Below are 14,900 nucleotides of genomic sequence, written 5' to 3'. Positions count from 1 at the left end.
TATCATTCGGAGATCAAACAACCCACAATCATCCAAAGTTGACGAGAATAAAGCAGCTCTGTAACTGGAGAAATAACCTCCATTAACTTCATCTTCTTTGAGAATTTCATTAAAATCTCCCAATGCTAGCCAAGGGCCTTCAAAAGAAGTTGCCAAACTAGAAAGATACTCCCAAAAAAGAATTCTATGCTCAAACTGAGGACTAGCATAAATTGCACTACACCTCCAATTATAAGAACCCAAATAAAAATCAAAGGTAATGCATTGATCAAAGCTATTTACTAGCTGACAAGTTAAGTTGGAAATTGAAGAGAGGAACCAAATTCCCCTTTTATACCCAGCAGCTTCAACAATTCCTACATCATTATCACCAAGACCCTCCCAAAAGAATTTCATAAAAGTAATTTCATAAAAGTAATTTCTCTATTCCTGGTTCTCTAGTTACCTATACAGTTAGAAATGATTATTTTTATATAATTATTTCTAAATTAATAAATTTTAATTTTTAAAATTTTTTATTTATTTATCTTATATTTGATTATATATATATACACACACATACACACAAAAGTATTTATGTATTCTCAAAATAAATTATAAATTAATTTTGAAAAGATATTATTTTTCAAAAAATTAAAATAAATAAACATATATTTATTTTTAACCACACAAGATATTAATTTAATTTAATTTAGTTTTAAGTACCATATTTTATTATCATTTTTAAGGATGAAGAAGATAATGAGTTACTGTTATTTGAAGAAATAGAAGAACAACCATTTAATATAAAGTTTTCACATAAACAATTGAGAACATGTGTAAAACTTATGAAAACAACACTTAGGCTGCATTTATTTATTAGGACGGGACACTGAGACATGAACACAAAAACACAAAATCGTGTTTGACAGATGAGACATAGACAAAGACATTGTATCTACTATTTAGAGACACTAACAAAAGACACAACTTATTTTTTATTTTTTTCATTATTCTTGTTAATTTTTTATAATTATATTTTTTTAATATTATATTTTTTTCTCAATTTTTTTGGATGAAAAAAATGAGAATAAATTAAATTTTCATAATTTGTTCTAATTTATCACCAAATAAAATACAAGAATACAAAATTTTGTGTCTCTGTCATTTATGTCTTGTTCTCAGTGTCTTATCTTGTCCTATTCTCAAAAACGAACGCAGCCTTATATACTAGCATGCAATGTCAATCAAGTCATTTCTAAAGTAAAATTTGTAAGTTTTCGTTAACCACAAAGTCAATATGGATTATTTATAAAATTTCAATGTGAAACTCTTGGTACTTTGCGACACTTGAAGAAAAAATATCTTGCCAAATCTAGGTATTTTTTAAAAAAAAATTTAAGATTCACTAGTTATAGTATTGTACAAAATAGACTTAAAAGACGATTATTCTATTATAGTTAACAATTATATAGCTTTTTAACTTAGGAATATTTTTTAAATTTATTTAAAAAAAAATGTTCGAAAGGACCGTTTTAAAATTTTTTATAGATTGTTTTAAGATTTTTTAAATTTTTCGAAAACTATTTTATACTTTTATCTCAGGATTGATTTATTTGACTTGAACACATGAACACTTACTAATCACATGTACGAGTTAATGTTCTACATCTACAATCACGTAGAACATGTTATCCAAGGAAAGTAAATAGTGAGAATTACTATAATGTGTTTGGAAAGTATTAAAGTGAAAAAATAATTCTATTTCTGTTAAGAAGTAAATTCAAATTCTATTTCAAATTTAAATTTATGATTTGAAATAACTAATGGCATGAATGGAATAAATTTTGTGTTCTTTATTATTTTTATCTTTGTGATTTTTTTTTTTGAATTAAAAAGTGCTCAACACAACAAGGTGGAGCAAACAGAGATAAGAAACATAAGACAACGTAAATAGAAACCCATAAACCCCTCATCATTTTCAGCATTGCCATCAATAGCCAAAGGGAGTACCACCAATCCACTCATCGGATAGCGAAAAGGACCTGTTGACGACTTCCTCTATTCCTGAGCCATGATTATTGAAGACACGATCATTCCTTTCTAGCCAAATTGCCCAGATCACAGCAAAGAATCCAATCAACCACCTCTTTCTCTCAACCTTTCGATGTGAAGCATGCGTCCAGCTCTTAAAATGTTGCTTCAGTGTTCCTGGTATGGTCCAAGACCTTCCAAGGGCAAACAGCCATGCACACCACACCTGCCAAGTGAGCTCACAGGCAAGAAACAGATGGACAGCCGACTCAACAGCCTTGCAACATAAAGGACACATGTTATCAAGCTGGCCAATAACCCCTAGCCTGGAAAGCCTTTCTTTAGTATTCACCCTCCCAATCAGGACAAACCAAGCGAACAGTTCAACCCTTTGCGGGACGAATCCCCTCCAAATAACACTAGTGAAGCTATAACTAGTGATTTCCTCCGGGAGGACTACTTCCTGCAACCCCTTCACAAAGGAGTTAGGTGAAAAAATACCAGTTCTGTCAAATTTCCAAATCACCTTGTCCTCTCGCTCCATTGTTAGCTTAACCGATCGTAATGTCTCGTGGAGGTGGTTCAAAAGGTCTAGCTCCCACTGAAACAGCTGTCTCCTCCACTGGAAGCTCCATATCCACTCCAACCCATCCCAGAACCCGCAGTCCCCTATAACAGATCCTTTAAGATTCGAGACCGAGAAAAGTCTTGGAAACAGATCTTTCAAGACCCCATCAGGGTGCCAGACGTCCTCCCAGAACCGGGTTGTTCTGCCGTTCCCGACCTCCATTGATAGGCCTCTGATCATTGTCTCTCTAACTTGTGGCTCCCTTATTTGAAGCTGACATATATCCTTCCAAGGACCCCTTCTGTTGGGAGCAGGTTGCCCATGCAGCATCTCAGATGGATTCATTTTATTACAAGAACAGACCACTTTTTTCCAAAGGGGGCACTCCTCTTTCGAAAACCGCCACCACCACTTAAACAAAAGAGCGGTATTCCGAAGCACTGCATCTCTAACTCCCAAACCACCCACCTTTTTAGGTGCCATCACTACCTCCCACTTCACTAGTGGCATTCCCATTCTCCCATCCTCTTTACTCCACAAGAAACGACGTTGTAAGGAAATCAACTTCTCTGCTACTGCCTTTGGCATCTTGTACAAGCTCAGATAGTAGATAGGCAAGCTATTAAGGACAGATTTTATGAGCACCAGCTTACCCGCCTTATTGAGTGTCTTTGCTTTCCACAGGCCCAGCTTGTCTTCCACCTTGTCAATCACTGGTTGCCACGTTTTCACAAGCCTCGGATTCGCTCCCAATGAGATGCCCAGGTATCGAACAGGGAGGGGTGCCTCCTTACAATCCAGCAAGCAACACATCTTCCGTGTCCATCGCTGTTCACAGTTAACCGGAATGAGACTTGACTTCTCAAAATTAATGCTCAACCCCGACATCAGCTCAAAGCACTGCAGTAGACGCTTATAATTCTTGATGGTCTCTTCCTCTGGAGGGCAAAAAAGAATAGTATCGTCTGCAAACTGTAAGTGTGACAACTCAATGTTATCCCGTCCAACCAAGAGCGGAAGTATGCGGCCATTCCGGTGATTTTTTTATTTTTCTTTTTTATTTGTTTATTAGACAAAATTTTAATTTTTCAATTTTTAATAATAATAGAATTATAAATCAAATATTTTTTAATCTAATTTAGTTTGAACATTAATGTGAGATTTAAAATTTTTTTAAAAAATTTAAAAATTATATTTTTATTATATTTTAAATCAAAGAAAAAAAAAATTCTTGCGAGAATCCTATTAAAAACTTGAGAGCATGTGACTAACTCATCCAATTTTAAAAACCTCGAGTAAATTACTCATCTTTTAAAGATGCGCCCGTATTTAAAATTCGGGCGATTTTGGTAATTTGCCCGGAACAATTCGATTGATTGCAGCCTCCATTCTAAAAACTAGAAAGTGAATCGAATTCACTTGTTCATTTGCGAGGGACTAAAATTGATGTTACCTCGAAATTAAATGGGAGTCCAATTGAATGCAGTGCTAAGGTAAGAGAGAAAGGAAGAGACTTGCCACTTGCGAACACCCAAAAAATTGAAATGGCAGAGAGTAGTTATGATTCGGATTCAGGAACCTTGCTGGAAACCCTAAGAAGAAGGGGTTGGTGCCTGCAAGAAAATGATCAATTGAAGGCCACCGTCATGATTCAACGGGCGCTGGCCCATGACACTTCAATGGTCGTCGATTCTGTCGAGTCGGAGCTCCTTAATGCCGACCTTAGATCCATCGGAGCTAAGTCCTTGCCCGAACCTTCTGTTCTTCGTAGCTCTCCTTCTTCATATCTTCATGGTCCCAAAGTCCTTCAGGCATGGAAACTGTGTCTCTTTGTTCCCTTAAATATTTACTTTTTCTTTTTTTTCTGCAAGTCATTCTTTTTGTAGCTTATAATTATGGTTTGATACCAAGTGGGGTTCGTTAATGGGATAGTATTTTGGTCCGTATTCAGTGGTCTAGGGTTCCTGAGAATGTCAAAAATCCTGGTAGGACTGCCCTATATGAGAATTGAGAAATGTTAGGGCCAACACTTTTTATTAATATCACTTTCGGCCACCACTTTAGTTTTATAATATTAGGGTTTCGGATTTAGAATTTAAATATAAAAAATACCTTTGTTGACAAGTATTGGCCAAAAAAGTAATGAATGTTGTTGGTTATGTAGCATTGCTCATGAGAATTTAGTGAGTTTGGAGCCACACTAATGGGTTCCGGGTAATAGGACCTGGATGCGGTTTAAACACCAAATGGTTTGATTTGCTGCTTCCTTAATATATCTTTGTGCCATTTTAATTATTCTTGTTTTAAAGGAAATGGTGACCGAGTGTTTGTTAGTTTTAGCAGATATCTTCAGTGAGGGACATTTCTAAGAGCAGTGTAGATGACGTAACAAGAAATTCTGGTGGCCGGAGACTTCTTAGGTTGTGTCTCACTGATGGGCACTTCGAGATAATTGGTATTGAATATTCTCACATCCCGTCTATACCTGACAATGTGGCTCCTGGTACTAAGGTAATGCTTTATTTTATTTCTCTTTGTTTATTTCTTTGCAATGGGATAATTACAGAGGGCATATTTTCTGTTACAATTAGTATTTGAATTTAATTTTGATACTGAGTGTAAAACAGTTTTACACATGTATCCAATTACATGACAGTATGTTAGCAAAGATAAACTATCTTTGACATTGACTGCGGGAATAGTCATCGAAAAGAACGGATGTGATTTAGACATAAATTTTACTCGGTTAGTGCATCAAAACTAAACTTACTATTTTTAAAAAATTTATATTTTAAAGATCAGTACATTGATTAGTGTATTTTATATACTGTGTAAAACTTTAAATGCCTTGTAGTGAAGTAATTCTAAATCCAGAATCTGAATGAATCAGTTCTTCTTGAGGACCATGTGAACTATTTTTATTTTGCCTAGGGTTTTGGATTTAGGGTATAGAGAGAGGGGTCTTGGAAGGAATTGAGGGAGAGGGAGAGGAATAGGAAAGAGAATTAAGTGTCCTCTAGTGGTAACTGAGGGAATACTTGCATAGGGTGCAAGAATGTGCAGGGTTAGGGAAATTAGCGGAATCATGGAAGAGCTCAGACCGTCAAAAGCTCAGGGAGTTTCCTTCTTTCTTTTGTTTTCGATATTGTGCTTCTTGATTGCTATAGTTTATTGGTATCCATTCAGGTTATATCAATATGCTAGTTATTCCTTCAATTTCTGCTCGTAAACCTGTTTCTATCAAAGACCTAGCTGTATACATAATACTCAGATTAGACAGGAGAGAAAGAAAGGGTTCCCATATATGAGGGTGTTCACAAAAACTAACGCTTCCAAATGTACCCAAATCACCGCTATATCCCTCCTTGTCTCTTTCTTTCTATATATCTTTATTCTTATATGTGTATTCCTAAATCAGCATTATGTAATATGATACTATTTTATTGCCATTGGACAGATCTGTTTGGAAAACAAAGTTGCAGTTCATAATGGTATAGCTTGCTTAAATCCTAAAGTATTGACTGTTTTAGGAGGCGTTGTGGAATCACTCTATGAAGAGTGGCAGATGAACCAAAAATATTCAGGATTTTCCCGATCATCTCTCAGACAGCTAGAGGATCGTGACGCAGGTGGACCTCCTCCATTTGTGAAGCTGCAGGTTGGATCTTCCTCAGGTCAAAATGGGAATCTTTTGTATTTCTTTCCTTTTTCTTGCTAGTTATACCAAACCAAGAACTATCGAAATGGTGGTAGGATCAATGGCACAAAAGTTCCTGTCTTTCAACTTTTAACCTTTTATTAATTTCATTTTATGCTAAATGAATATTGATATGAATGACTATGTTACAGTTGGACTTTAAACACCAAATGCATTCCTTGCAATTGAAATTTCAAAACTCACAAATTGTTTTTGCGGAATTGACAAAGATAGTGATATTGGGCAGGCTATGCAGATTATAAGTCTAGTAGTAGTAAGCCCACTGCTGTGGTTGCTGAAGCTAAGATGAAGGCAACTGATTCACACCGAGGCCATACTCAGAAAGCAGATATCTCCTCCGATGTAAATTTAAAACCCAAATTGCCCTCAGAAAAAGCTGTGGACAAGCCTAGTACTTCAGAACCAAGACCCAGAGAAGGTGTTTTTGTCTGATCCTTTTTCTAATTACTTCTTGTGTCTATGATTGAGCTAAAGTTCAGAACAGGAAAAATTTATGAGGTTTGATATTGTTTGCTTTGCCTTTAGTTTTCTTATAGTCTTTGTTAGTTGAAACATGGAATGCCATCAGTTTCTCAATTCATTGAGGAATGTCAACATTATAAACTTGTTATTGGAAACCATATACAAATGACATGGTTTAACAAGTTGACTTTCCACATCTGTGACTATATATGTGTATAGACTTGATGGTGTTTCGGAATGTACTGATGAATTGTAGCTTCAATATGAAAACCATGTCTTGTTTAGCATTTAAATAAGACATAATTGCCTGTACCACGTTGTTTCTCATGTTTTTCGCGATATTGACCCCTTCCTACAGCTGTGGAACCTGTTCCTGTGCAAAATCAAGCTGCTGCCCAAAAATTACTTCAGAAACTAAATCAACCAAATCAGGAAAACTGCCGTTTTAAGGGTCGGAAACATAGAGGGAAAGGGAAAGAAGAAGATCCGGTTGTATATACTCTTGAAGAATATGAAACTAGAAAAGCCCAGGCAAAGCCATTGAAGGAAGACGAGGTGTCGGACATTAGTCGTGATGGCCAGCTTGCTAGGCAGCTTCAAAATCAATTTAACCTTGAAGATTGTTTGGTCAGTAGCTTAATCCCTTTAGTCTTCCCGTTTTTTCTTTCTGTTCACTGTACCTGTTCCAATCTATCAGCTACTTGATTAGGTACAAGGGGATCCCCATGAAGCTGAGGCGCAAGACATTAGAATGAGCATGTTCACATATGAAAGGGATTATGGTGGCAGCCATCAAACATCACATGGAGGAAGGGGAAGGGGAAGGGGAAGGGGAAGGGGTAGGGGTAGGGGAAGGGGAAGAGGAAGAGGTAGGGGAAGATATGGTTAGGTGGCTATCTTGCTCATCTTGTTTGCATAGTAGATATTTTCTGTTTTCCTTATGGTTTTCTTTTTGTTCCAATTATGACAATGATCTTGATTTTATCTCCTGGCTACGTTTTTATACATACTCAAGCGGAATTTGAGTTCATCATTCATGTAGGTCTAGTGAAATTGAGCCTTTCCTAATCTCGTCCAATGGCTTCAATTTTCAAAATAGAGATAAAGTGATAAACACGGACATTCAAAATAAATATTTTCTTAGGCTCTTCAAAGTTCAAACATTGTGGATACAGTCGCGGTCGAAGATACAAAGATCTTGTGAAAGAATTTTTGGATGCAAATACTGAAGCTCAAAATAAGAAAATAATAGTTGAGTCTCTCATGAATGATTTCTTTCACAATCAGACGAGGGGGATATTTGCTATTATTCAACAGGATTACTGAAAAAAAAAAAAAAATAACAATTTCATAAATGAATGAGGCAATGATGCTTTTGATGCTTATAAAAGTTGTGACCAAGACATGTACTTTCTGCTCCGGTTCGTGTATCTAAACAAGCCAATGGCTCCAAATTTTTGTTCCTTTCTAAATGTGTACACTGGGTTCGTGTATGTAAACAACCCATTAAACATTTTCACTAGTCATTTCCTCAACTGAAACATCTCTGCTATTGTAGTGTTGCATCCACCAAAGATTCGAGGATAGAAGTCTCGAGTCGTACGTGCTTTTCATCCACGGGGCAAGGATTGAGTAGTTTCAACGGACCGTGCTTTGCATGCATAGGCTGGGTTTAGTGTTTTTCACGGGCCGTGCTCGGTGGTGCGTGATTGTGTCCACAGGGCATAATGTGTCCACGAGCTATGCTTAGTTTCAAGGTCGGGTTTGTGCAAAGCACGGAGGGAGGTGGTGGTGCTACGGTAAACTACAACTCTACAAGGTTAGTGCTATTCTTTGCCCTCCACAGAAAATGCCTATTACTTTTGGATGATTTTTTTTATTTGAAAAAAGAACTGTTTGTGAGTAATTGACTATCATTTTGCTTGTTTAGCTTGGTTGCACGTTGCTCGATTAAGTTGAATAATGTTGTTTTGTTGAACCAAATGCTTGTATGCTATTGAATTTTTGTTAGTGTAATGGTTGGTAGTTGTTCCGAGGGTTACCTGAAATGGTGATTTGGGCCAGACTCCTTATAAGGCAGCGTCTGACTTGTACTGGTGCCGAGATGTCATCGTCCGAGTTCCTCGTGAGAAGGTGAAGGGTGATACCTGCAAGAGACTCCGATACTTAAGTTAGCAAAGACTTTAGGCAAGTTTTTAGTAGATTGGGACGTGAATATGCTTGAGGGGTGTCAGTGTATTTATAGTAGAAAGATAACCACATTTTTGGAGTAGTTCCACCTTTGTTAGTGGATATCCGTTTCCTTTATCTTGCGAGTTTGTTGGGATCTATCTTCTAAGTGAGATAGAGATAGTAGGAGAGATTTTGAGGAGGTAGTTACTTATAGATAAGTAAGGTTGGACCTCCTTGTCGCACCCGACTTCTCCCGACCTCTTAGGAGGTCGGGTAAGTGGAAGAGGCCACCTTCGAGTGGCCTTTATCCTTAATGGGTCTGGCTGAATTTGGGCCAGGGTATGAACAGTGTGCCTGCTTGAATCCGAGCTTTCATAAGGTTGGACCCAAGCATTCGTGGCTTCAGTCTCTGTTGTCGGGTACGCCGCCTTCAAGAGGTCGGGTACCCGACGTGTTTTAAAATTTTGAAACGTTGCCACTTTAATGATATGGCGAACGTTGCGCAGCAGTTTTCTGGAGATCCGCACATGGTTTTAAAGAGGGGTGCAAAATGTTTTTTTTGTCCCTTGTTTCTTATAAAAGCTTCGCCCCTTCCTTCTTCCCTCATTTCCATTTCTGAAAAAACGCTTATTTTGCTTTGTTTCTGTTTATACCATGGATTGAGCTAGGCGAGTTGGGTTGGATGAAGACAAAAACGACCGATCTCTTAAAGGGTTGGTCGACACCGACCTCTTCCCAAAGAGCTCGGCCGAATTGCTATAAAGGCCCAAAAAAAGCCCAAAGCAGAGGATCACAGCCTACCTAAAAGCGGCTGGCCAAAGATAAGGGGACTCACCCACAAAAGATAAGATAAGATAACTAACTTATCTTAAGGGAGGTCACCCCATACTACTATAAATACACTGGAGCATCCAAGTATAACTCATACTCTGATTCTACACAAAAAACCTGCTTAAAGTCTGTGCTAACTTAAGCATCGGAGTCTCTTGCAAGTACCACCATCCTCCGGTGATCAAGGATCAGCAACATCTCAAGGTTCAGCAAGTCGGACGCGATAGCTCCGGCCATAATAGCAAATCTCCTCCGAGATCGACCTTCAGTTTCAGGTAACACTCGAAATATTGGCGCCGTTGCTAGGGAACCTAGAAGTCATCCCATCATCATGGAGGACAACCTTGACAACGATCACAACTCTGCCTTGGAGGACAGAACGCCGCATAAGAACACGGAGACCATACCAAAGGATATTCCTCAAAACAAGGGAGACAAACAGCCCCCAAATGCAGAAATTTTAGAGGCCATCCGTGAACAACAGAATCGCCTTAAACAGCTAGAACAAGAAGTCAACCGGCAGCGGGAGGCTGAGCGAGATTTACGAAGAGAAACTAGGAGGCGTCGAGAACTGGAAGATAAACTCCTTAAACTCGAAGCCGACTTCAAAACAAAAGCTACCCGGTCCAATCATGAAGACGGCCCCCGTGAGGACCAAGACCCCTTCACAAAAGAAATCATGAAAGCTAAAGTCCCAAAAGACTTCAAAGCCCCTGACATGACTCCCTACGATGATACGTCCGACAAAAGTCATCATCTCAGCAATTTCAGAAGTCGGATGTATCTTACGGATGCCTCAGACGCAATCCGTTGTAAAGCCTTCATGACTACCTTGACCAAAATAGCAATAAAGTGGTTCGACAGTTTGCCATCAAGGTCAATAGCAAGCTTCGATGACCTCGCCAAGAAGTGTCTAGCTAGATTTTCTATCCAGAAAGACAAAGCCAAGCATGTCCCAAGCCTGTTAGGGATTCAGCAAGGAGATCGGAAAAGCCTCCGCAACTACATGGAAAGATTCAATAAAGCATGTCTGGACATACAAAGTCTGCTAACAGAAGCAGCCATCATGTGTCTCATTAATGGCCTACGAGAAGGATCCTTTAGCCACTCCATATCCAAGAAGCACCCTACATCTATGAACGAAATACAAGAGCGGGCAGAAAAGTACATTAACATGGAGAAAAACTCTCGATTAGGAGAAACCTCAAAATCCGGATTCTCCTACCCATCTCGGGACAAGGATAAAGAATCTAGGAAAAAACAAGACCAGCCTACTGAAAAACCTAGAAAATACCATAACTACACTCCCCTCAGGGTGTCCCTTATGGATGTCTACAGAGATATATGCAACACTGAGAAGATCCCGCCCCCTCGTCCGATTAATCATAAAAGAGGAGGAAGTCGGACAGAGTATTGCGAATACCACCAAGTCTACGGGCACCCTACCAACGAGTGCTACGACCTAAAGAACGTTATAGAAAAGCTAGCCCAGGAAGGAAGACTAGATATGTTCCTGGCCAACAAAACAGATGAACCAAATAAGAGAAGAAGGGTTGAAGAGATCGGACGAGCTGAACGTCCCCCTCACACCCCTGAGAGGCATGTTCACATGATAAACAGAGGATTCGCAGGAGGAGGGATCTCTAAATCATCGCGCAAAAGACACCTTAAGGAGGTGTACCATGTTGGAGGAGAGGACAGGTCGGCCGACCTTCCCACTATTACTTTCACTCAAGAAGACGTCGCGGGCATCATTCCAGGGCATGATGACCCCGTGGTTGTTACCATAATACTTGCCAATGCCAACCTCCACCGAACATTAGTCGATGAAGGAAGCTCTGCAGATATACTGTTCAAATCTGCTTTCGATAAGCTCGGATTGCAAGAAAAAGAATTCAGAGCATATCCAAATAGCCTATATGGACTAGGAGACGCCCCAATTCAGCCATTAGGGTACATCCCACTACACACAACCTTTGGAAAGGGAATTTGGTCTAGGACGTTAAGTATAGGTTACATTGTAATCGACATGAGCTCAGCATACAATGCTTTAATAGGTCGGACAATACTGAAACCAGCTCGCCACTGTGGTCTCTACTCCACACTAATGCATGAAGTTTCCAACTCCAAAAGGGATCGCTACCATAAAAGGAGACAAAAAACTCACGCGACGCTGTTATAATGAAAGTCTGAACCTTAAAGGTGACCCCAGAGGAAAGGAAACCAATTCCATAGAACTCGGGGGAGTTCGAGCTAACCAGAAGGTGAAACCAAAGAAATTCAAATCGGAGACACTCAAGACAAAACAAGTATAGGGGCAAATTTGAAAGGAGATCTAAAGGAACCACTAATAAAGCTCCTAAAGGATAATTCTGACCTCTTTGCGTGGAAGGCCACAGATATGCCTGGTATTGATCCCGGACTAATGTGCCATAAGTTAGCCATATAACCAGGGTCTCAGCCAGTACAGTAGAAACGTAGGAAACTTAGCATAGAGAGGTCGCAAGCTGTAGAAGAGCAGGTACATGCTTTGCTGGAGGCAGGATTCGTAAGAGATGTAAGATATTCATTGTGGCTAGCCAATGTAGTATTGGTTAAAAAGTCAAATGGAAAATGGCGGATGTGCACTGATTACACCAACCTCAACAAAGCCTGTCCAAAAGATCCTTACCCACTCCCGAATATAGACACACTAGTTGACGCTTCATCAGGATACAAGTACCTCTCATTCATGGACGCTTACTCGGGATACAACCAAATTTCGATGTATCAACCTGACCAGGAGAAAACCTCCTTCTTAACCCCAAGAGCAAACTACTGCTATATAGTCATGCCCTTCGGACTCAAGAACGCAGGGGCCACCTACCAAAAACTGATGATTAAAGTCTTCGCTAATCACATTGGAAAGCTAATGGAAGTATATGTCGATGACCTGTTGGTAAAGACACAAAGCGAGGAAACGTTGCTATTCGACTTCACTGAAGTGTTCAATACCATAAGAAAGCATGGTATGAGATTTAATCCCGCAAAATACACTTTTGCAGTAGATACTGGCAAGTTCTTGGGCTTCATGCTCACCTCAAGAGGAATCAAAGCAAACCCAGATAAGTGTCAGGTCATACTTCGCATGAAAAGTTCGACTTGTGTCAAGGAAGTTCAGCAGCTCAATGGAAGACTAGCAGCTCTGTCTAGATTCCTAGCTGGATCAGCCTTAAGATCTCTCCCCTTCTATGCAACATTAAGGAAGGGAAAGAGGTTTGAGTGGACTCCAGAATGCGAACATGCCTTTCAAGACTTCAAAAAATTTATGGGGCAACCACCCATCCTTACTCGACCTCGGGAAGGCGAAGAACTCGTACTATATCTCGCTGTAGGAAGTCGGGCAATAGCTTCAGCACTTGTCAGAGAAGACGAAAGTGGGGAACAACTCATCTACTTCATTAGTAAGGCTCTACAAGGGCCCGAACTAAACTATCAAAAGAAAGAAAAGTTTGCCTACGCCCTTATACTCACTTCTCGACGACTCCGCCCATACTTCCAAACCCACACCATCAGAGTACGGACTAACCAGCCCATAAAAGGTATTCTACAAAAAAACAGATTTAGCTGGAAGAATCCTACAATGGGCAGTTGAGTTATCAGAATTCGACTTCAAATATGAAGCTCGGACAACTATTAAGTCACAGTACCTAGTCGACTTCATCGCAGAGTACACTGACACCCCGGGGACTCCCACAGAGTGGAGCCTTTATGTGGATGGCTCCTCGAACAAAACCGGGAGTGGTGTAGGCGTCATTTTAGAAAGTGATCAGGGCACCCAAATTGAGCTCTCATTAAAGTTTTTTTCTCGCTTCAAATAACCAAGCTGAATACGAAGCCCCACTGACTGGTTTGAAGCTGGCTAGGGAGGTAGGAGCTCAAAAGCGTACCATTTTCAGTGATTCATAGGTAGTTACCTCACAAATAGAAGGGAGCTACCAGGCCAAGGATCCCACCATGAGGAAATACCTAAACAAGACCAGAGAACAGCTCGGACAATTTACGGAATATGAGATACGACATATACCCAGAGAACAAAATGTCCGAGCTGATGCACTTTCGAAGCTAGCCAGCACCAAACTAGGGGGCAATACTAGAAGCATCATCCAAGAAACACTACAAAATTCGTCAACCACGGAAGAGAAAAAGGTACTAAACATATCAGACCAGGACCAAGGGTGGATGACTCCTATAGTAAGCTATCTCAAGTCGGAAATACTTCCCGCGGACAAAAAGGAGGCAAAAAGGCTAGTACGAAAAGCACAGTACTATACCATGGTACAGGACGTCCTATATAGGAGAGGAATCTCTATGCCCCTCCTAAAATGCGTTCCGACCTCCGCTACAATGGAGGTTCTCGAAGAAGTCCACAGTGGCATGTGCGGCAACTACCTGGGGGTGCGAGCTCTTTCCAGAAAGGTACTCAGAGCTGGATTCTACTGGCCGACCTTGCAAAAGGAAGCAACAGAGTTTGTCAAAACATGCCCCCTATGCCAGAAGCACGCGAACTTCCATGTCGCACCACCCGAAGAACTCATTTGTGTCACTTTACTCTGGCCATTCGCAAAATGGGAGCTCGACCTCCTCGGACCCTTCCCCTAGGGATCAGGGCAAGTCAAGTTCTTCATTGTCGGAATAGACTATTTCACAAAATGGATTGAAGCAGAACTTTTGGCCACTGCCACCGCCCAAAGAAGTCGGAAGTTCTTGTACAGGAACATTGTCGCAAGGTTTGGGGTGCCACACTCCGTTACCACAGACAATGGCACTCAATTCACTGACACGGGCTTCAGAAATCTGGTAGCCGATTTGAAAATCAAGCACCAGTTCACCTCTGTAGAGCACCCACAAGCCAATGGATAGGCGAAAGCCGCCAAAAAGTCATAATGGCCGGGTTAAAATGGAGACTACAGGACGCCAAGGAAGCTTGGGTTGAAGAGCTTCCGCAAGTCCTATGAGCATACCGGACAACACCACATCCAACCACTGGAGAATCACCATTCTGACTTGCTTACGGAATGGAGGCAATGATTCCTGTGGAGGTAGAAGAAGGATCTCTGACAAACCCCAATCTGAGGGTTTATCTTGTACTGATTT

The 14,900-nt window shown here is 40.2% G+C and overlaps 1 protein-coding gene across 2 annotated transcripts; it reads left to right on the top strand.

Moving 5' to 3' along the window:
• Positions 1-3,855: 3,855 nt before the first annotated feature.
• LOC112750608 (uncharacterized) lies at positions 3,856-7,791 on the top strand. 2 transcript variants are annotated; one of them, XM_025799405.2, is made up of 6 exons: positions 3,856-4,392; positions 4,925-5,092; positions 6,039-6,255; positions 6,526-6,717; positions 7,120-7,388; positions 7,471-7,791. In XM_025799405.2, the coding sequence occupies exons 1-6, from the start codon at positions 4,126-4,128 to the stop codon at positions 7,648-7,650; spliced, it is 1,293 nt and encodes a 430-aa protein (XP_025655190.1). In that variant the 5' UTR covers positions 3,856-4,125; the 3' UTR covers positions 7,651-7,791. The 2 variants fall into 2 exon arrangements, with proteins under 2 accessions (XP_025655190.1, XP_025655191.1); XM_025799406.3 differs by having other exon boundaries at positions 4,011-4,830.
• Positions 7,792-14,900: the final 7,109 nt, after the last annotated feature.

Source organism: Arachis hypogaea, chromosome 15 (genome assembly GCF_003086295.3).
Source record: "Arachis hypogaea cultivar Tifrunner chromosome 15, arahy.Tifrunner.gnm2.J5K5, whole genome shotgun sequence".
Lineage (NCBI taxonomy): Eukaryota > Viridiplantae > Streptophyta > Magnoliopsida > Fabales > Fabaceae > Arachis > Arachis hypogaea.
This window is presented reverse-complemented; position numbering and strand designations above follow the sequence as displayed.

Coding starts and splice junctions, on each gene's coding strand:
- LOC112750608 (XM_025799405.2), top strand. CDS start 4,126: ATGGCAGAGAGTAGTTATGATTCGGATTCAGGAACCTTGCTGGAAACC. Junction 6,256..6,525: donor GCAGGTTGGATCTTCCTCAG/GTCAAAATGGGA, acceptor GATATTGGGCAG/GCTATGCAGATTATAAGTCT. Junction 7,389..7,470: donor TTAACCTTGAAGATTGTTTG/GTCAGTAGCTTA, acceptor CTACTTGATTAG/GTACAAGGGGATCCCCATGA.